The sequence below is a fragment of the Pongo pygmaeus genome, chromosome 8 (assembly GCF_028885625.2).
Source record: "Pongo pygmaeus isolate AG05252 chromosome 8, NHGRI_mPonPyg2-v2.0_pri, whole genome shotgun sequence".
NCBI lineage: Eukaryota > Metazoa > Chordata > Mammalia > Primates > Hominidae > Pongo > Pongo pygmaeus.
Window position 1 is genome coordinate 11,860,633 of NC_072381.2, and position 23,168 is coordinate 11,883,800.

General features: G+C 48.0%; 1 protein-coding gene across 1 annotated transcript; it reads left to right on the top strand.

Moving 5' to 3' along the window:
* Positions 1-251: 251 nt before the first annotated feature.
* ECHDC3 (enoyl-CoA hydratase domain containing 3) lies at positions 252-21,999 on the top strand. The gene is made up of 5 exons (XM_054436335.2): positions 252-617; positions 5,204-5,325; positions 7,353-7,450; positions 13,346-13,546; positions 21,140-21,999. Exons 1-5 carry the CDS (start codon positions 448-450, stop codon positions 21,458-21,460), a joined length of 912 nt encoding a protein of 303 aa, XP_054292310.1. The 5' UTR covers positions 252-447; the 3' UTR covers positions 21,461-21,999.
* Positions 22,000-23,168: the final 1,169 nt, after the last annotated feature.

Here is a 23,168-nt window from a genome sequence, read left to right on the forward strand (position 1 = left end):
GGGGCGGGGCGGGAGGGGAGGGGAGGGGAGGGGCGGGAGGGGAGGGGCGGGGCGGGAGGGGAGGGGAGGGGCGGGGCGGGAGGGGAGGGGCGGGGCGGGAGGGGAGGGGCGGGGCGGGGCGGGAGGGGCGGGGCGGGGAGGGAGGGGCGGGGCGGGGCGGGAGGGGCGGGGCGGGGCGGGGAGGGGCGGGGCGGGGCGGGGCGGGGCGGGGCGGGGCGGGAGGGGAGGGGAGGGGCGTGCCGGGGCGGGGCGTAGTAGGGACTGGGCCTGGCCTAGGGCGTCCTCGCGAAGCCTGGACCTGTCAGGCGGTGCCGTCCGGGTCTCGGCCACCGTCGAGTTCCATCGAGTTCTGTCCCGGCCCTGCTCACAGCAGCGCCCTCCGAGCGCCCAGCACCTGCGGCCGGCCCAGGCAGCGCGATCCTGCGGCGGCTGGCCATCCCGGATGCTATGGCCGCCGTCGCCGTCTTGCGGGCTTTCGGGGCAAGGGGGCCCATGTGTCTCCGGCGCGGCCCCTGGGCCCAGCTCCCCGCCCGCTTCTGCAGCCGGGACCCGGCCGGGGCGGGGCGGCGGGAGCCGGAGCCGCGGCCCACCAGCGCGCGGCAGCTGGACGGCATAAGGTCAGCCCCGGGCCGCGCGGGCTCCTCGCGTTGGGGCCGAGTCGGGGTCAGGGCGCCGCCATTGACCCGGCGAGGACCCGGGGAGCCGGAGCCCCGTTTACGCCCCTGGGGAGGGAACTCCCTGTGTCCCGGACCCGGGCCTGGCAGCGAGACGCGCGGGGGGGATTGTAGGGCCGTCGGTGGGGACTGTCCGGGGCTCCAAAGCCCTCAGGGCAGCCTGCGGGGTCACTTGGCCTCCAGCCGCAGGGCCTGCGGAGAGGCCTGGGGAGGAGGGCTCTGGGCCCCAGACCCGGCTCCAGGGGGAGTGTGAGCTCGGCCGAGCTGCTCCTTGGCCCTCACACAGAGGCGCGGGGCTGGGGGCCGGGACAGTAAATAGGACAAAGTACACAGCTTCCTGAGCGCTGCCCTTGTGGCTACAGGCCCAAAACTCTTAAAAATGTGCTTGTACGCCAACTGGAATCTGGGCGATGGAGTCATGAAGGTGGAGGGCCCTGCCCCCTCCAGGCCTGAGCCGGGTGCTTGCCTGGCCGGGGCAGGGGTGCAAAGGGAGGCCTGCGTACCGTGTTTCAGCATGCTTCAGTACTAAATCAAGCTATTAAATAAAACGTCGTCTTCTCCTACCCTGAGATGTTTACCTTCCGAAGAAGACCTAGAAGGCTGCGTGTGAACTGATAGTCCTCAGATGACCAGGTGGTTCCCCGCAGGGGTAGAGAGCCAGCCCCTGGCTTCAGCGTTTTCCTTTTCTTCTCACACTCCTCTCATCCTTTCCCACCTTTGCACCCGTCCTTTCTGCTGCTCTGCAAGGGGCTGGGTGCACAGATCTGCAGACACCCTTCCAGCCCTCATGCCCTACAGACAGCTGCTCTTGGCCACCTGTGGGCTTGGGGTGCCCACAGCAGGGGCAGGGAATTCCAGGGTCTCAGTAATGGCCCCAGGGTTTGGAAAGGGGATGGTTCCCGTCCCTGTGGACCCCTTGCTCATCAACTACAGGAGCACAGGCCAGAGCAGGGCCCAGGCCAGGGCCTTTCTTGCCCATTGCTAAGTTTCCGCTTCTGTAAATCTGGTAACATCTGGTTGGAAGCCTGACTTCTGGGCATGGTGGCCAGACGACAGAAAGGAGGCTGGTCGAGTTCTCCAGAATTAAATATGAATCAGCAAAGGTGGTGACTGAAACACTCCCACATGAATGCTAGGGTTTGTTTAGTAGGAAAGGACACTTCTTAACCAAGCATTAAAGCAGCATTATGTTGGGCACTAAGCAGGTGAACTTGAGCAAGAACTTGAGCGACCCGCCACTCTTCATGGGTCCCTTTTCCATGCTTCTCCTCCCAGCAGCGCTGCTGTCATGGACCCAGGGCCAGCTCTGTGCTGGGCTCCCTGTATCCATGATCCCTAATACTTAACAGTGGACTGCAAGGTGGATAATTTTATGCCCGCTTTACAGTGAGGAAGCAAGTTCAGAGAGGTGACAGCCTGTTCAGGGCCACACGGCCAGTAGGTCTCACCAGGGTTCAGAGAGGTCCCTCTGCCCCAAAGTGGTTTCTACTCTGTTTCTACTCACCGCTTGGTTTGAAAAGAGATGGCGAAAAAACGGGATGTGATGTCATTCCACTGCATTCGGTGGAATTGCCTGTGAAAAAATAGAAATGCTATTTTTTGTCATTAGGTCAACAGATATTGAGTGTCTTCTCTGTGTGAGAACATGACAGTCCCTCACTTCAGGGACCTTCTCGTGGTTTGCAATAATGATCTTCAGACAGCTCATGGGAGCATTTATAGGGACCATCTCTTACCTTGACACTTACCACATGCTCTGGTGGTGACCTCATTCTTGAAGAGGTTTTCTCTTCGGTTAGGTGATATTGGTGGAGCTCTCGGTGCAAGGCATCGCATGTTTTGAACCAAGATGGCCACTGGGAGGGTTCAGTGAAGAGATTTTTTTAGGAGGTATTATTAACAGGCTTTGATGCCAGTTGAATTAGGAAGGGATAGAAAACTAGCATGACTTTTTCTCTCATTCAGGCAACTGAGTGGCACTGCTCAGATAAGAAAGAGAGGAGAGGGGCAGGTTTGAGAATGGGGGGATGCCCAAAGACACCTAGATGGAGAAGGCCAGTAGACATCAGGATGAACGCGTGCACCTGGAGCTCAGCTCAGAGGCGGCTGTTGACATCAAGGTCATCGGTGAAGTTGCCTGGGAAGAGTGTGGAGGACAGAATTCAGGGTGGTTGGCATTCAGGGGTTAACAGAGGGCTAGTAGCCCACGAAAGAAGTCAAGAAGGACCGGCCAGAGAAGTACAAAACAACCAGGAGAGAAGAAATCTGTCTCCAGAAGGAGGGAGTGATCGAGATGGCCAGTGGATTTGGATCTGGAAATTAGGAGATGGTTGGTGAGAAGAGCTTGGGTGGGGCGGGAGGAGCTGAGCCTGGTTCCTCTGGGTTGGAGAGTGGACTCTGCGGTTTAGAACACTCACAGTATGGGAGCCAAACAGCTAACAGGACACATGAACAGATTCCATAGCGCACGATGGCCTCTGGGGCTCGAATCTTTTTATACAATTTTGCCTGAGACTTTAGAATTAAGATTAAGCATATGTCACCAATGGAATGGCAGCTTTTTATATTTGCTACAAGAAGCACCCTCATTATTTGATGGAAAGGTTTATAAGCAGTTCTCCCACCACCCCCACCAAATATAAGTTTTGAAGTCTATCAGCAAATCAGCGCAAGTAATTTTTGTACTTAGGAGAGAACGATGTTCATAAGAAACAACAAGATGAATAGCACAGCCACCTGAAGACTGCAGCAACCTTGAAATTGTATTCCAAAGAAAGTAGTTATTCTTATTGAAATCAATTCAGTCATCAAACTTGTTTTCCGGAAAACCATGACACAGAATACTATTTATGGAGGATCCGAGTTGGCTGTACTGCGGAAGGAATATCAGATTCAAAAAAGATTGAGGAAGGTAGGAAACCTGTAGGTGAAAACTGATAGGAAACATATAAAATATATAATAACAGTCTGGTGTTTGACTCTTTGCCCATTTCTTGTAACAGCCAAAAATAAGACATTTCTGTGTATAAGCAGCAAGATGATAATACAGGTTATTTTATTCAGCATGTGGGATGCCTCAAAAGAGCGAGCAGGCCCTTTGGACGCCAGCTTTTTGTGAGAGGATATGTCCAGAAGAGCCCTCTTGCTGTGTGGCTTGTACTTTTTTCCTTCATGTATCATCCCATTTGCGGACAGCACGAATTGTTTTGTAAACTTACAGGATGCCACTATAAGAAAAGATGGGTCTAGGTGCAGTAGCTCACGTCTGTAATCCCAGCACTTTGGGAGGCCGAGGCGGGTGTATCACCTGTGGTCAAGAATTCGAGACCAGCCTGGCCAACATGGTGAAACCTCAGCTCTACTAAAAATACAAAAATTAGCTGGGTGTGGTGGCACACACCTGCAATTCCAGCTACTTGGGAGCCTGAGGCAAGAGAATCACTTGAACCCGGGAGGCAGAGGTTGCAGTGAACTGAGATCACGCCAATGCACTCCAGCCTGGGCAACAAGAGTGAAACTCCATCTCAGAAAAAAAAAAAAAAAGATGGAGCGGGTACAGAAAAACAGAATGAATGAATAAGGCCGAGAATTCTATAGCACAACAGGGTGACTATAGTCAATAATAATTTAATTGTACATTTGAAACTAACTAAAAGAGTATCATTGGATTGTTGATTTATCCCTTGTTATCCACAAAGGATAAATGCTTGAAGGGATGGATACCCCATCTTCCATGATGTGATTGTTGCGCATTGCTTGCCTGTATCAAAACATCCCATGAGCCCCATAAATATATATACACCTACTATATGTACCCACAAAAATTAAATATAAAAAATTGGGTCGGGCATGGTGGCTCATGCCTATAGTCCCAACACTTTGGGAGGCTGAGGCAAGCGGATCACCTGAGGTCAGGAGTTCAAGACCAGCCTAGCCAACATGGTGAAACCCCATCTCTACTAAAAATATAAAATTAGCCGAGTGTGGTGGCGGGCGCCTGTAGTCCCAGCTACTCGGGAGGCTGAAGCAGGAGAATCGCTTGAACCCGGGAGGTGGACGTTGCAGTGAGTTGACATCTGGGGAGTTATTTTCATTCTGGGCTCATTTTCTAACTTTTTTCTAAGGAACAATGGAAAGAAAGCAGTGGAAGGTAGCCACCGTTGGTCAGATTTCTCCGGCACCTGCTGTCATGCTAAGCTTGCCTCTCTGGGTGGTGTTGATTTTGGAACCGCTGTGCGTTGCCCTCTCCTTGGAGGTGGCAGTCATGTTTCTGACAGCAAACATGGAGAAAAAGAGAAACAAATCAAGGGAAGAGGGAGGAAACCCAGCCTGCATTTCAGGTCGCCTTTTTCTTGTTTTGACTTGGCTGTAACTCCAGAGAGTTGACAGACCCTCTAAATTGGCACTAAGCCCCAGCAGTTCTCCTTTCTTGTCTTTTAAAAATAGCTCCTAAATTAGACAGGAATCGCAGGGGTCCTCACTTGTTTTGACTGGTGTGTGACCCTGTGATTGTAAAATGTTCTTCACAGGAACATTGTCTTGAGCAATCCCAAGAAGAGGAACGCGTTGTCACTTGCAATGCTCAAGTCTCTCCAAAGTGACATTCTTCATGACGCTGACAGCAACGATCTGAAAGTCATTATCATCTCGGGTATGTATCTGACATCTGTCCTTAGTATTCTGCAGTGCCCAGAAGAGCTTTCTGAGTCTTTAGTTAACTGGGGCATCCCTTCATTTAACTGGAGAATTGTTTTGAAGCTCCTTTACAAGAACATTAATTATGGAAAACACCTGTGTAGTTGGTGATTTGGTCCTAACACTATTAACTGCAGAATTTATAACAAAGGTGACTGACTGTTCAGTGAAACTATGTCTTTTCCTTTCTGTTAGATACTAAAACATTTCTGTGCTTGGCTATACTGGTCTTCCCCTCAAAATCAGAGAATCAATTTCTTCATGGACCTTATAAAATGGGTTTAACCACTGATCCTTTGGGGCATTTGATTGGTCTGACTTTTCTTTTCTTACCAAGCTTTTGAACTGATGTCTGCAGTGCCTTTAATGGTGCTGGAAAAGATGCCATATTCTGCTAATTTGTTTGCTTGCTCCAAAAGGAATTTTTACAGAATTATTTTTTCTTGTGATGATGGGACTGGTATAAATAATAGTAATATTAGCATTTTAAAGCATGCACAAAAAAATATGATGATGATGCTTTGTGATGCTATGTTTGTTTGGCAAATCAAGCATCAGTGTTTCTGGAGGCAGAAGCTCAGAATGTTACCATCTTATCCATGGTTAATCAAAAGTGTTCAACTGTTTTATATGGTGAAGAGAAAAGAAATTAGAACTAGTACATTCCAGCAGCCATGTGGGATGTTACCTGGATACAGCAAAAGCAGTTAACGTCTTCTTTTTTTTTTTTTTTTTGATACATAGTCTTGCCCTGTTGCCCAGGCTGGAGTGCAGTGGCATGATTATAGCTCATTGCAGCCTCAAACTTCTGGGCTCAAGTCATCTCCCGCCTCAGTCTCCTGAGTAGCTGGGACTGTAGGTGTGTGCCACTACACTCAGCTAAGTTTTTATTTTTTGTGGAGATGGCATCTTGCTATGTTGCCCAGGCTGGTCTCGAACTCCTAGCCTCAAGCAACATTGCCACCACTGTGCCTGGCTAATTTTTAAGGTTTTATTTTGCAGAGACAGGGTCTCACTATAGCTTCTTAACTACATAATTACCTCACTTACAAAAAGACAATAATATTGCCTATCAATCAAGATAACTACAACAGCCAGGTGTGGTTGCTCATGCCTGTAATCCCAGCACTTTGGGAGGCCAAGGTGGGCAGATCACTTGAGGCCAAGAGTTCGAGACCAGCCTGGCCAACGTGGCAAAACCCCATCTCTACTGAAAATACAAAAATTAGCTGAGCATGGGGGCAGGCACCTGTAATCCCAGCTACTCAGGAGGCTAAGGCACAAGAATTGCTTGAACCCGGGACGCAGAGGTTGCAGTGAGCCGAGATCGTGCCTCTGCACTCCAGCCTGGGCAACAGAGCAAGACTCTGTCTCAAACAACAACAATAGCAACAAAAGGGAAGTATGAGAAAATGTTATCAGCTCATCAGTAGGATGACATTTTCTTGTTGATGACAGCAGTGATAGCAGCCACATCTTATGATCCCTCATCTGTAAAATGAAGACCAGAAGGCTTCCGAGGTCTCTTCCTACCCTCACCTTCCTAGTTCAGCCATGACGGCTGGCCACTGCTTGTAGATGAAATGACATGGACACTGCCTTCGGCATGGGGGATTTTGATGAGCTTGTGTGACTCAATACACTCAGGCCAGAGCAAGTCCCCAAATAAAGGCTCTGTATAAAATACCTTTGCCTTGGTAACTGAAACTTCTCCTTATGTAATTGTGTATTTCTATCATTTTCCATGAAGGAATTTTAGGACACAGAGGCATCTAAAAAACACCTCACCTTGCATTTTTCATCACAAAATTCTGGCTGGAACTTTTCAAGCAAACTGGAATTATTCTTCTCAAAATTAGGCCATTAACTTTCTCTAAGTGAAAGTTTGCTGAAGTTATTCAGTAGACAAGGAAGGGAACTAACTGCCCAACTCTGGGTGTTTACATCTTTTTGTTTTCTTTTCTCAATTGGAAACATTTGCAGCTGAGGGGCCTGTGTTTTCTTCTGGGCATGATTTAAAGGAGCTGACAGAGGAGCAAGGCCGTGATTACCATGCCGAAGTATTTCAGACCTGTTCCAAGGTAAGCCGGGACGACAGTCAACAGTGCAAACCTGCAAATGATCACTATATTAAATGTTGAGTTCGCCTTCTACCTTACGGATAAGATTTTATCCATGAGACCCAACCGCAAATGATCACTATATTAAAGGTTGAGTTCGCCTTCTACCTTACAGATAAGATTTTATCCATGAGACCCAACCACCCAGAGCAACTAGAAACTGTTTGGTCATCAGATCCTTTATCCAAGCAATTATTTGGTTTAGACTTTTTTTTTTTTTTTTTTTTTTAAGACAGAGTCTCCCTCTGTCGCCCAGGCTGGAGTGCAGTGATGCAATCTTGGCTCACTGCAACCTCTGCCTCCCGGGTTCAAGCGATTCTCCTGCCTCAGCCTCTTGAGTAGCTGGGACTACAGGCGTGCGCCACCACACCTGGCTAATTTTTGTATTTTTAGTAGAGATGGGGTTTCACCATGTTGGCCAGGCCAGGCTGGTCTCAAACTCCTGACCTCAGGTGATCCTCCTGCCTCGACCTTCCAAAGTGTTGGGATTACAGGCATGAGCCACCGTGCACGGCCTAGTTTAGACTTTTAAAAAGTGACCATAATTTGCTATTGATTTTGTTTTGTACCAAAGAAAGTGAAATATAGGATGGTACTCATAGTTGCCATGTCTAGCATTGTGGGAGTATGTCTTGGTATAGAAGTTTGGAGTAAGAAGGAAAAGGTGAAAATGTGTGTCTTTAGGGAAGAAGAATCTAAGATTATAATAATTTTAAAAAATTTTAAACTATGTTAAATGGGAAAGAACATTAATAAATGGAATAACAATAATGGTTTTTAAAATTATTTTCAAATGCTTCTTTCAACCAGCCTTTATAATCACCACCTCCAAGTAGGAAAATTAACCTCTTCATTATTGCTTCTTTTCTGCCTCTTTAACCATATTAAGGAGGAAAAATACCAACAGCCACAGAGGAAGAAGAGGTACAAAAAGTTTTGGATGATTTTTAAAGGCATGAAATCAACCCCTTGGGTAATGAAAAATTGAATAGAGAATCCAGCTTTAAGTAATACATTGTTCATCTAATGACCATTTATTGAGCACCTATTATAATACCTGCAAGGCATTGAGGGAAGCATAAGAAAAAATTGTTTTCTGCCAAACTGAAACTGAAAATCTATTTCGGAAACAACACATATAAAACGGTTTCATAACCTGCCTCTAAGATAGTTTAACCTGATTGTTTTGTTCATTCATTGACTTATTCATTCATGTATTTGGTCATTAATGATTTCACAGATATTTAATGATACAAGACAGAAGTGAGCAAGAGGGATGTGAATGGGAAGATGATTAAGACATCCCCATTTGTTTTCCTTGCCCTTCCAGAAACCCATAAAGAGATCAGGTTATATTTTTCTCACTCCATGGAAGGTTAAACAGGAAAAGCAATTTACTTGAAGCTTCATGGGGAAGTGGGAGCAAGTTAGAGCTGAGACCTGGGTCTTTTGTTTCCTACATTAATGATGTTTATGTAACATTCCACTCTTGGGTTTGCCAAGCCTTGGTGCTTTAAAAGTTTTTTTCTACCAATACCCAGTATGTTTGGCTAAAGTTGAAAAGCATCAAAGAGAACCAGTAAAGCCCTTTTATCCTCCCTAAGGGTCTGCTTTTATCACTCTGCTCTGGTAACTTCATGAACTGGGATCTAAACAGCATAGCCATGGGCCACAGGGGAGCAGGCCTTCTTCAGAGGATAAAGCCCAGATTTCTTGGACGCCCCTAACCCTTGGAAGCCTCTGACTCCCTGAAAAAAACTCAGTGCATAAACAGGGCCTACCCCAAAGTAGTAAAATAGGACTGAAAGTGTATTGATATCTTTAAACCATTTCTAAGAAAATAACATTGTCTTGGATAAATATGAGTGCCATGAACTTGTGCAAGATTTCCATTTCCAAGTGAAATCAACAGGCAGATTGGAACAGAATGAGCTAGATATTTCATTGTTCAGTTCATGCATGAGAAAATTTGATTTTAGAAAGGAGGATAGAGGTATCTGAACTAGCTAAGCATCTAAAAACTATACCAATTTGTTACAGACCACAAGTACTGCATGATAGTTAATTATATACAAACCAGGATTAGGGCAAATTAAGAATGAGTAGAATGAGAATGAGAAGAACTTGACTCTGGAAGAGTGAAAATGACCTGCCATGGCACTCAGATTAGAGACTTCTTCCTTGTCTGTCTACTTATATCCTGTTGAAGTTTGGAGACGGAAACTCTAGTTCAGGAGAAGATTCTGCACTTTGCTCTCATACCCCGTCAATCAAATGACAATGGGACAAGGTTTCTTGCTTTGGGGAAATAACGTGAAACCCTTAGCGATGCTATTAAATGAGGTTAGGGCAGAGTTCTATTTATGTCACATTTTGGAGTCAGCAGACCCAAAACAGTACCTAATTCAGGAAGCTCAAATAGGTATAATCAGTTCTTGACTATCAAGTGTTTGATTATTCTAGCTTGTTGATTATTTAAATTCCCTTTGTCTTTTCTGAACTTCTCTCTAACTTTATATTTTAAATAGTCTTTTTTTTTTTTTCTTGAGAGAGGGTCTCGCTCTGTCGCGCAGGCTGGATTACTGTGGCATGATCTCGGCTCACTGCAACCTCTGCCTCCCGGGTTCAAGCAATTCTTCTGCCTCAGCCTCCTGAGTAGCTGGGACTACAGGTGTGCATCACCACGCCTGGCTAATTTTTTTTTTTTTTTTTTTTTTTTTTTTTTTTAGTAGAAACGGAGTTGTACCATGTTGGCCAGGCTGGTCTCAAACTTCTGACCTCAAATGATCTGCCCACCTTGGCCTCCCAAAGTGCTGGGATTACAGGTGTGAGCCACAGCACCCGGCCTAAAATAGTCTTAATCATGAAAGTAATGAGTACTTGTAAACAGTTTTGAAAGTCTAGAACAGTAAAAGATTACCGATGTCATACCATAATCATACCACCCAGAGAGAACCGTGATTAATATTTTGCTGTATTTCCTTTTAGATCATTTTTCCATGTGAACCTGTTTTTCTAAATAATCATATATAGATGAGATTACAGTATAGAATTACATAATATGATTATAGTATTGAATGCTTACTATATGCCAGATAATATTTTAAGTACTTTAGATATGTTAATTTATATAACTGTCATGTTCTATAAGGTTGGTGCTATTATCATGTCCATTTTACAGATGTGAAAATTGAGGGGTTAAATGACTTGTCCAGGATTAGGCAGAGTAAGTGACAGACTGGGCGTCAAACCCTGGCAGCCTGGTTTCAGACCACTGCATAAGCTCCAGACTGCCATGCTGGTGTTTCTCTTGGAAATTTTCATTTCAGTGAGAATACAGCATCCTAGTCAATGGATGTAGTTTAGTTTCCATTGCCATTTATTTATTTTGTATATTTATAATATTTATAGTTTTTTACTATTATAAAATAATGATTTGGTGAGCATCTTTGGCATAGAGCTTTTTACCTGTTTCACATTATTTCTTAGAAGTAGAATTCCTAGATCAAAGGTGAATGTATGCATTTTTAGGCCGGACACAGTGGCTCACATCTGTAATCCCAGCACTTTGGGAGGCCGAGATGAGCGGATCACTTGATGTCAGGAGTTTGAGACCAACCTGGCCAACATGGTGAAACTCTGTCTCTACTAAAAATACAAAAAAGTTAGCCAGGTATGGTGGTGCACACTTGTAATCCCAGGTACTCGGGAGGCTGAGGCAGGAGAGTCACTTGAACCCAGGAGGCGGAGGTTGCAGTGAGCCAAGATTGTGCCACTGCACTCCAGCTTGGGTGACAGAGCAGTCTCTGTTTCAAAAAAATAATATTAGTAATTGTATGCTTTTTTAATGCTCAATATATACATATTACCTATTTTTCTGCCAAGTTTTATGAAATCCTAGCCATTCACAGATGATGGACAGGACAGGTAGACTGTTCAACTCTAATCCCAGTCAACTGGCTTTTCATTAGTAACTTCAGTTCCTTGGGTGGTGCAACAACACTCAGAACGAAAACAAAATGTTTTCTTTCTTTGCAGCAAGACTTTAGAAGTTCTTGGGATTTCTTCCCCTTGTTATTCATTCCAGTTCACTGGTAATGAGCGCTCTCACTAGCCCATCCCCAGCCTCGCCTTACAGTGCATGAACCCCCTAAATCCATGAACAGTGTTGTGTACAGGTGTTTACTTATCTGTGCATTCTTCTTTTTTTTTATTTTTATTTTTATTTGAGACAGAGTCTCACTGTGTCACCCAGGCTAGAGTGCAATGGCGCGATCTCAGCTCACTGCAACCTCCACTTCCCAAGTTCAAGCAATTCTCCTGCCTCAGCCTCCCAAGTAGGCTGGGATTACAGGCACGCGCCACCACATCCAGCTAATTTTTGTATTTTTTTTTCAGTAGAGACAGGGTTTCATGATGTTGGCCAGGCTGGTCTCAAACTCCTGACCTCAGGTGATCCACCCACCTGTGTTCTTCTGAGGAGGATGTATTTCCTCATTTATCCTAGGGAAGATAAATGTCATTAGCGTTTATCAGGTTCTCAAAAGGAGACCTCCCCCCAAAAAAGTCAAAAAGCACTACTATGGGATATGATACCATAGCCTTAAATATATAATTGGTTATTTTAGAAGAAAGCTAATGAATATCAAATGTTTATGGATATAAAAGATAAGCTTCTTAGACAAAATCTTCAAATCAATGAAGGTCGTTTGTCTTTGAATACCTGCCTTGGGGAAAGTAACCCAAATTTCATTCCCATCCTCTCTCCCTGCCAAGGTTCAAAGAGCAGCAGTTTAGAAATTGAAGTTACCATAGCAACACACTCTGCGGCATGAAAACATAAGCTGCAAAAATAAGTTAAAGTTCTGGAAGTGTATTGGTTGGAGGGGTCACATTAGCACATTTTTGTGTCTCCTCTCTGTGCCAAGGGCTCTATTTTAGGAATTTTGTTTACTTTGATGACAGCAGAGTCCCCCCGCCCCCATTTTACTAGAATTGAGAGCATCCTCATGGTGGTAATTGGAGAAGTAATTATTAAGCAAACTGCCTTCAAGGCCCTTTTCCACCTCAATTTTTCAAGGAAGCACCAAATACCAGCTTCAGACCTTTAACACAAGAGCTTCACACAGGCACGGTGAGAACAGAACTGTTTGTGAAGGGTTTGATTTGTTCCCCAGAGATAAAAATCCACACTATTCTTCAGCACATTTGCCAGGAAGGCAGGCGGGGGTCTGTCACTACTCAAGAGCTGAGCTTGGGGCCACCCCCTGCGGCAGCCCCCACCAAGCTTAGTGTCCTTGTTGTACGATAGGGCTCTGTCCCCATGGGGCTCTCAGAAAGACCAAATTACACTGCCTGGTTCAGAGTAGATATTTAATAGGAGTTAGTGCTTTCTGTGCCTTTTTTCACCCTTCTTCCATAGAGTCGGATAAACTCAAGCATATGAAAAGTGCTCTGGAAACAGGAAAGTCATATAAAATGATAGACGTTGGCTGGGCGTGGTGGCTCACGCCTGTAATCTGAGCACTTTGGGAGACCAAGGTGGGTGGATCATTTGAGGTCAGAATTCCAGGCCAGCCTGGCCAACATGGTAAAACCCCATCTTTACTAAGAATACCAAAAAAAATTTAGCCGGGCATGGTAGCCCATGCCTGTAGTCCCAGCTACTCAGGAGGCTGAGGCAGGAGGATTGATTGAACCCAGGAGGAAGAGGTTGCAGTGAGCCAAGATCTTGCCACTGCACTCCATCCTGGGCAACAGAGTGAGACTCTGTCCAAAAAAAAAAAAAAAAAGCAATAGGCATTAATGTCGTGCCTCCGTCTGGGTGGAAATGAAGTGGGTGTGTTTGTCCCGCAGGTCATGATGCTCATCCGGAACCACCCCGTCCCCGTCATTGCCATGGTCAATGGCCTGGCCACGGCTGCCGGCTGTCAACTGGTTGCCAGCTGCGACATTGCCGTGGCGAGTGACAAGTCCTCTTTTGCCACTCCTGGGGTGAACGTCGGGCTCTTCTGTTCTACCCCTGGGGTTGCCTTGGCAAGAGCAGTGCCTAGAAAGGTAATTTAACTCCCCCCACCCACCTCTGCCTCCCAGCCTTCTCTGGAGTTCCTCCTCCAATGCATGCGATGATTCAAGATCCGCTTGTTAAAAGTGCCTTTCATATCAGGACGTTCTGCCCAGAATGCCTCTGGCTAGATGGGCCATGATGTTCCCTCTAATGGCAGGGAGGAAAGAGCCGACCGCCTGCCTGTTCCTCTGTAGCTTCTGACGCCAGGCGTCAATTTGTGAAATCACTGCATTTCCATCATGCGTACCCTCAGTACCACTGGGTAGGTTTGCCGATTAGTTTTGTTTGTCTTCCTAATGGCACATATTTTGTAATCTTATTTGAAATGCAATTGAGACTCAGTTTTGTTGCACTGAATGGTTGCCCATGAGATAGAATAGCGTGCTGACATAATGCCAGTATCAAGAGCCTAGGATAGTAGTGTCGCTGGCTCACTCTTCGTCAACAGTCTGTCTTGTTCCAGAACGGATTTAGAGTAGGTGATTTCTGGAGTGTGTTGGGTTTACAACGGTTGCATTTCAGGAACATGAATCTCCTGTGTGTGGTATGTTGAATCTGCCCAAGAAGGAGCCGTGTTGCAAAGTGGTTTTGTTAACTACAGTGAAGTCTGTTTCCGTCACAAAGCTTTCTTCCTTCCTATAACATCATAAAATAATATTTCCTAAACCTCCCTTAAGTGTAAACCAACAGTGTTCTTGTTGCAGAAACAGTGCATCCTTGTTCTTAATTGGAAATCTGTAAAAAGGGGGCAGAGTCTTAGACCACACCAAGTAAAGAAGCTAAATTGCTTTCTAACGTATATGATCTACTTTAGCATCAACTGTGAAAATCAGCAATTGCTCACATGCCTAAGACGCAAGAGAAATAAGATCCAAGGGAAATCCAGTAGTAGGACCAAGAAGTTTAGGGAAGTATTCCTTTCTTTTGCAGTGCCCCTTTGTTAGTTTTTGCAGAAATGTGTGTTTGTGGGGAAATTCTGAAGACAGATACCTGCGAACACACACACTTAGGACGGTGGGCTGGAAGTGGGCTCCGCACTACAGTAGGTGACGGCTGGCTAAAGTGTCTTCAGACTAAGAGGATGTTTTCGATTCTGTCAAGATAGACACTTACCTTAAACTCATTCAGTAAATTTTTTTTTTTTTTTTTTGAAACGGAGTCTCTCTCTGTCATCCAGGCTGGAGTACAGTGGCGCTATCTTAGCTCACTGCAATGTTCAAGGGATTCTCCTGCCTCAGCCTCCGTAGTAACTGGGATTACAGGCACGTGCCACCATACCCGGCTAATTTTGTATTTTTAGTAGAGATGGAGTTTCACCATGTTGGTCAGGCTGGCCTCAAACTCCTGACCTCAAGTAGTCCGTCCCCCTCGGACTCCCAAAATGCTGGGATTACAGGCGTGAGCCACCACACCTGGCCCATTCAGTAAATATTTCTTAAGACTCTACTTTGTGTATTACAAATTGATTGTCAGAGTTTATTCATAAACTATCTTATAACTGTACAAATCAAATCACAAGGCCTTTGTCTAATAAAAGACAGCTGTGCTGACAGCTGCTTGTCCTCTTCAACACCTGATGTGCTGGAAGGTTCCACAGTAAAGCACTTGAAACCTTGAAGTCAGCCCTACTATCTGGCTAAGAACCCATTCTCTCTTAAACTTTTGAAATCAAGGCTTATTAGATTTGATTCCTAGAAACAACGCTAGACCATATTTATCAAGTTTTAAATTGATAAAATTTAAAGTTTTTGAGAAGAAAAAGGGGAAAATATGACAAAAACAGGCCTTAAGTTCCAAGGAAGCCCAGTCTTCAGAAACCCCATTTCATAATCACCCAGTTGGATGAACCAAAGTAGCTTTTACCTCCCAAGGACAGACCTTCTCAGAAAATGGGGCAAAAAATCTCCGGACAGCCCTACTCAGGTTCCTGGTCTCTGTTCTCATGTTCTGACCCCCAGAAGGCCTCTAAATCACTCAACTGGAGACTCGCCAGTTTTTTCTAATCAGCTGCCTGAAAGCGGTTCAGAGTTCTGTCAACAAGTCCTTGCACGCTGGGCTCATTAATGCTGGGCCACTCAGAGCCATGACTCAGGAACGTGGCTTGGGGTCAACACTGAAAAGCAGAAATCACAGTACTGATAAAGGGAATTTTGTAGGAAGAAACAGTCTTTTGGAACTTAAGGCCTTTGTTAGGTTTCTGGATTTGCAGATCTAATTGTGTGGGCATGCTTTAGGAGGAAAAACTGGGATTCATAACAATCTAATAAACCTGACCCAAACCACCCGCCCGTTGTCTTTGCTGATGTGCGCATGTGAACCCATCCACGGACATCCATGCACAGGCCCACCGAGTACTTTGGGGGGTGGGTGCGTGTCCCTCATACACCCACAGGGAAGCTAGCAGGTACTTTGCAAACTGGCCTGGGCAGGAAGTTGGGCCTGTCTCACACTGGATAAGACAACATGTGTGGGTCACTAGTGCCCTCTCCTGGCCGCCACAGGGACCTGCTTGGCTGTGCTGGAGACGGGCAGAAACCATGGAATCAAGCCTGTCTGTTCAAATCAGACCAAGCCTGGACATGAATAATATTCCCCATTTGTAAAGAGCTTCTCTCCTTGGGCACGATCTAAATAATGCATCTTCCCGGCACCCTATAAAACACCCTGCCTGGCGCAGCTGCTCCGTTCCCAGGCAGAGCTGGCCTTGCTCAGACCCTGAGCCAGTGCCTCAAGCAGCCGGCCTCACTGGAGAGCACGTGGGAAATGAGAAGCCCTTCCTCCCAGAACAGTCATTTTCCTGAGGCAGGCAGACTCTGATTTCCTAATCAGCTAATGAGAACAGAGTGGGGTTTCCAAGCTGGAAAGATGGTTAAAGCCCGCTGCTCAAACTGGTGCAGATGTTAAAGAGCCTGGGAGAAAGGCTGGGTCTCCAGCCTGCCCCAGATGGGCTGCGTTTTAGCAGTGATTTGTGTGGCCAGAGGTTGGGAGTGCAGTTTTAGAGGACGCACAGTTCCACACCCAGTTTGCAAGAGGGTCTGGGAGTTTCAGGGCCTCGTGTCCTGTGTCCGGCCAGTGAGATGGGACCCATGACCCTCACTCCAGTGTGCTTCCCTCAGAGCCTGGCCATGTGGCAGCCCCAGGGACAGACCCTGCTGGTGCCATGGTGCCAGTGCGAATGCATGTGTGTGTGTGCACAAGTATCCCATGGGTTCTGTTCAGGCCTGACTGTTTCCATAGTGCTCCTCCTGCAGCTCCTCACCCTGCTGCTGGTGCTCCCTGGGAGACAGATGCCATGTGCTATGGTCTCAATGCTGTGTCCTCCCCAAATTCCTGTGTTGAATCCTCATTCCCAAGGTGATGGTGTTGGAAGGTGGGGCCTTTGGGGGTGATGAGATCATAAATATGGAGCCCTTGTGAATGGGACTTTATGAAAACAGCCCCAGGCTGGGTGTGGTGTCTCACGCCTGTAATCCCAGCACTGTGGGAGGCCGAGGCGGGTGGATCACCTGAGATCAGGAGTTCGAGACCAACCTGGCCAACATGGCGAAACCTCATCTCTACTAAAAATACAAAAATTAGCTGAGTATGGTGACACATGCCCGTAATCCCAGCTACTCGGGAGGCTGAGGCAGGAGAATCACTTGAACCCTGGAGGCGGAGGTTGCAGTGAGCCAAGGTCGTGCCATTGCACTCCAGCCTGGGCAACAAGAGCAAAACTCCATCTCTAAAAAAAAAAAAAATCAGCCCCAGAGAGCTGCCTTACCCCCTTTTTCTCCATGTGAGGACACAGCTAGAAGGCCCCGTTTACGAACCAGGAAGCAGGTCCTCACCAGTCGCTGAGTGCCAGCACCCTCACCTTGGACTCTCCAGCCTCCGGAACTGTGAGATATAAATGTCTGTTGTTTATAAGCCACCAGGCCGTGTGGTGCTGTGTTCCAGCAGGCTGAATGGACTAAGACACCGTGCCCATGCAAAGGGGCATGACGTGGAGAGAGTCCCTTGTGGGCTGTAGCACACGGTTCTTGCCACTTGGGTGGCCTATGAGATCCAGAAGACCCCTCTGCTTTAAATAATCACCCCCATTCCAAGGCTGGGGTAACCATTTAAAAGCCAGCATTAGAGATCATGGACCAGCTGCAGTTGGCCTAGTTGTGTTAAAAAAATAGATGTTGCATTCACTGGGTGCCTACTGAGTGCCCAGGACTGTTATTATACGAGCCTTGCACCTGCTATCTCTAATCCTTGCAATACTGCAGGAGGCGCTCATTTTTGTTTTCCAGATGAAACAAACTCCAAGGCGTTAGTTGAAGGTCTTGTGGTTAGTAAGTGGCAGAGCTGGGGTTGGAACTCAGGTACATCTGGCTCAGCCAGGTCCCTTGAGCTCAAACCAGGTCCCTGAGCTTTTCTTCTGCAAGCAAAATCTTCATAGTGACTTCCCTGATTTATATCTGGCTCAGATGGACCATTTTTCCCCCAGCCTTTCCATTGTACTTGATGTGACAGTGTGCCCTGCTGTCATTAGTTAGTGGCTTCTTCACTGTGTCCCTTGGTGATGGTCATTTGTACCCAAGTGTGCTGGCTGTGGAAGTGAGAGGTGAGAAATGGCTTGCTCAGAGGTCCCAGGAGGACCAGTGCCCAGCAGGCCTGGGACCAGGCCCCGCCTGTGAAGCTTGGACTCCAAAGGACTCGGCCCCAAAACATCTGGGGCGTTTGGAATTCTGTGCAGTTCTGCAGCTACACACTGCCAGCCCAGGCCACAAGCCTCTCACCTGGGATGAATACTTGCCAATCTGCTGAGCCGGCCAGGAAGGAACACTTACTACTTTGGATTTACTCTTTCCTCCTTCCAGCTCTGACTCCATTCTTAACGACTCTGAAAGTCATCTAGGACTTGATCATTGCAGGTGACAAAGGGATCGATAAGGTTGACTTGGGTGGCTTTCATTGTTTTTTCATGTTGCATCAGTTTTTCAGGCTTGGCCACTTCCTGACATTTGGTCCCTGTGAGTTCCCCAAGAGCCGCCTGTGTCAGTGCAGGGTAAGTGGCTGGGAGGATCCGTGACATGGTGTCCACCTTGGCTTCTGATCCCAGCTGACATGCAGTTCAGGGGCAGAGATGGAGCGGAGCGCTGTCCTGGCCCCATGCTGTGACCTGCTAGGTGTCTTCAGCAGGGTCCTATTTCACAGCTGTTCACAACAGGATCCGCTTTTTAGCTCCTGGTTCAACCAGGGCTTCAGACACGCTTTGGCATGAAGTGCTCTTCCTGGTCAACTAAAAATGGTCTGCCCTGGAACCCCCATGGCTGTCACGTTCCTGCTCCCTCCAACGTAAAATCAGTACAGTTCCAAAACAGAGGTGGCGATTTAGTCCATGCCTTTAACTTTACAGAGGAGAAAAGGAGGCCCTGCATCACCCGTCCCTGGCTGCCAGCCCAGTGTGTGTGGGCTCCATCTCCACCCACGGTGGCAGGAGGGGCCTTGGGCCAGGCTTCTGGTCTCTCTATCCAAGTTCAATTCTGGGGGATCCAATCTAGTCCTGTGGCTTAAAAACCTTCTAGACCCATGGTTCTAAACTGGGAGCAGTATTGGCCCGGGGATATGTGGCGATACCTGGAGACATTCTTGATTGTCACAGCTTGGTGGGGGGTGGGTACTACTGATAACTAGAGAGTGGAGGTCAAGGATGCTGCAGAACGTCCTGCAATGCACAGGACAGCCCCCCACCCTCCCTGCAAAAGTTATCCAAATGTCAGTATCACCAGGGTTGAAAAACCCCACTCTACATACTGATGCCTCCCCTGTGTGTGTCTCCGGCTAGTCCAGCTATCTATTACCAGGCAACAGGCCACCCACAGTATGGTAGCTCAAGACAACAGAATTTGCAATTTGGACAGGGCTTAGCGAGGAAGGCTTCTCTCTGCTCCAGAGGGTCGGCAGCCTCAGCTGGGGATTCATCTGAAGGCTGCTTGCTCACGTGTCTGGCTGTGGATGCTACCTCTGAGCTGGGCCCCCACAAGGGTGGTTGGTGGCACACTGCACCCGGCCTCTCAGTGTGGCTTGGGCTTCCTCACAGCATGGAGGCCAGGTCCCAAGAGCAAGAGCCAGAGCCAGCTGGAAGCTATATCACCTCCTTGCCCTTGTCTCAAAGGAACCAGTCTGCCACTTGTGCTGCACTCTATTTTCCTGCCTGCCTTCCTGTCTTCCTCCCTCTCTCCTTCCTTCCCTCATAAATATTTGATAGGTTGCTTGCTATGTGCAAGACAGTCTTCCAGTGCTGGAGATACAGAAATCAGCAGAAGACTAAAAAAAAATGTCCAGGCATGGTGGCTCACGCCTGTAATCCTAGCACTTTGAGAGGCCAAGGCGGGAGGGTCACTTGTGCCCAGGAGTTCAAGACCAGCCTGTGTAATATAGTGAGACCCCATCTTGGAAAAAAAAAAAAATCCTGTCCTACTGGAGTTTACATGCTACAAAGGACATACACTATAAACAAACATGAAATATATAGGGTGTTAAATGGAGAGAAGCACAAAACATTTAAAATGTAGCCAGACAGGGGTCGCATCAGGGTTTGTTTTACACTTGGAGCAGGGCAGCCATGGAAGACCTCAGTGATAGGGGACGCAGGACCAGAGGCCTGCGATGAGGGCATGTGCCAGGATGACACCCAGGGAAAATTCACCCCAGGTAGAGGGACCAGCGAGTCCGAGGACCCTAAGGTGACGGTGCACAGGCGTGTTTGAGGAACATCAGGGATGCCACCAGGATTGTGAGAGCCTGAGTGAGGGGTGGGGGAGGGAAGGCCCCCTGCCTGTGTGTCCTTGTGCACCTGGGGACCCCTCTTTTCCATTGTAAGTTTGACTTTAGAGGAGCCAGGCTTGGTAGCGCGCGCGACAGAATTGGTTGGTGCAGCACACAGCGGTTGTGGAGCAGAGGACACGGTGGGGAGGGAGGGAGCTGGGGCCCCTCGCTCTTCACCAGCCCTGGAACCTCAGGGGAGGGTAGTAGGAGGGGAAAGGGCATCCTCTCCCTGCCACATCTTACCGATTGGTGAGTTAAAACCATGCTGGGCTCTACGTCTGGTCCCTGAAGACATTGTAAATCCTTGCTTCTTCAGGAGGCTGGGTCTGCTCTTTCCATTCAGGCCGAGGTGGCAGCCCCATGACTGCTTATTGTGGGAAGTGGCCCCAGTGGGTTCCGAGAGGTACTGGAACCCCCACCCCCACCCCCACCCCACCCCCACGCTGCAGTGTCTGTGGGGCATCCCATCTGATGTGGCTGCCGTCCTGTGCTTGGCCCTCAAAAGAGGTAGACGAAATCCCCAGCCGTGGCAGGGCTCAGTGACCAGATCCGTGCAGGAGCAAGAGAACACGGGACAGCCACTGCTCCCCTGGGCCTGGAGTGGTTTCTTCACTCTTGGAAAGATCCGCTCTCCTCCCGGGCAGGAGTTAGGGCACTGAAGATGTCAGGGCTGGCGGATGACATGGTATTTGAGGAAGCAGGTCATTGAGCCGAGGTGGGACTCAGGTGGCGGGGTCGGGTCACAGGAGAGCACCTCAGTGACCTCTCGTGTCTCCCCGTAGGTGGCCTTGGAGATGCTCTTTACTGGCGAGCCCATTTCTGCCCAGGAGGCCCTGCTCCACGGGCTGCTTAGCAAGGTGGTGCCAGAGACGGAGCTGCAGGAGGAGACCATGCGGATAGCGAGGAAGATTGCGTCACTGAGCCGCCCGGTGGTGTCCCTGGGCAAAGCCATCTTCTACAAGCAGCTGCCCCAGGACCTGGGGACGGCTTACTACCTCACCTCCCAGGCCATGGTGGACAACCTGGCCCTGCGGGACGGGCAGGAGGGCATCACAGCCTTCCTCCAGAAGAGAAAACCCGTCTGGTCACACGAGCCATTGTGAGTGGAGGCAGAGGAGTGCGGCCCACGGGCAACGCCCAGGAGCCCACCCTCCCCTCTGACCCCAGCCCCACCACTGCCTCTCAGCTTCAACAGGCGACAGACGAGCTGCTTTTGTGACTTGATATTGGTGTCACAGCATTTGGCCTACATTAAAAGCCACGATTTCATGGGGAAAGGACAAAATGGAGAGTGACTGAGGTGCTGACCTCAGTGCAAGGCTGGTGAGCCCTGCAGCAGGCCAGCTATGGCGGGAAGCCTGGCATTTGGGGTGCTCCTTACAACGTCTTAAGCAAGCGACCCCCCTGACATAGCAGAAGGTGGCAACCCATGGAGGCAAGAAAGAAGGACGCCAGCCTGACCCTTATCCAAAACATCCTCCTAAGCGGAGTTAATCCTGGCTGCTCAGGAGAGGTAACACATTTCAAATCTCCACGAGATATTCTCCACGCAGAAAATCTTCTTGATTCTATAGAGACGTAATCATGCCTATGGCTTTGAATAATCTTATGTGATTTAAATAAATTAAATCTTTATAGAGACTGGTATGTTTTATCTCCCCAGCTACACTGCAAGCTGTCTAAGAAAAGAAAAAAAAAATCAATTAACAGTTTTTGTATGCTTACGCTGATGGCATAGAGTAGATGCCTCCTATTTCTGTAACAAATGTCCTTGTTATCCAAATTTTTCTGAAACCCGGACTCCAGGCTCAACCTGAGGATGAAAACACTGGGGAGAGGAGGTGGGGTGCACACATCCTACACATTAAGAGCACCTCCTCCCGGCTGCGTGCTGGCTCCCGCCTGTAATCCCAGCACTTTGGGAGGCCGAGGCAGGTGGATTGCCTGAGGTCAGAAGTTCAAGACCAGCCTGGCCAACATGGTGAAACCCGTCTCTACTGAAAATACAAAAATTAGCCAGGTGCAGTGGCGTGTGCCTGTAATCCCAGCTACTCGGGAGGCTGAGGCAGGAGAATCGCTTGAACTCGGAGGTGGAGGTTGCAGTGAGCCGAGATGGTGCCACTGCACTCTAGCTCTGGGGCGATAGAGCAAGACTCTGCCTCAATAAAAATAATAATAATAATAATAATAATAATAATAAAGGAATACCTCCTCCAGACACACTTGCAAATGATGCTTGGCTTCCAGGAGAGATCACAGACCAGAACCAGGTGCAGTGCATGAGTTTCCCACATGAGCAAGGGTTTGACTTGGGACCTAAGTCTGTGACCTGCTGGCTTCAGGTCAAATGTGGCCCAAGAAATGTCCCAAATCTCTTGTCCTCAAGATTGCCATAAGGCTGATTGTTTAAAACCAGTTTATTTCACCTGTGAGTAGAACGTGGCCATTCATGGAATGAGTACCACGCTGGGGATGAAGAGCTGTAAGGCTCTAGCCTGTGGTTATTCAAATGGCCGGGACAAGGGTCTCATGTCCCCGAGTTGTTTTCACAGGTTTCTGTTGAGAAAGACAATTTGTTTCTTTCCTAGATTTTAGAAACTGTAGAGTGTGCTCTTGAAAAAAAGGAGTTTGTTACCACTCCTCACACACAGAAAATTATGAAAGCTGCCACTTCCTGGACAAACACTGTGTGCAGAGCACCCTCTGTACGTTCTCATTTCATCCTCATGACAGCCCAGTGGTGTAGGTACTGCAGCGACCTCCAGCTCATGGGCGAGTAGTTGAGGCCAGCTTTGTCTGAGGTCAAACAGC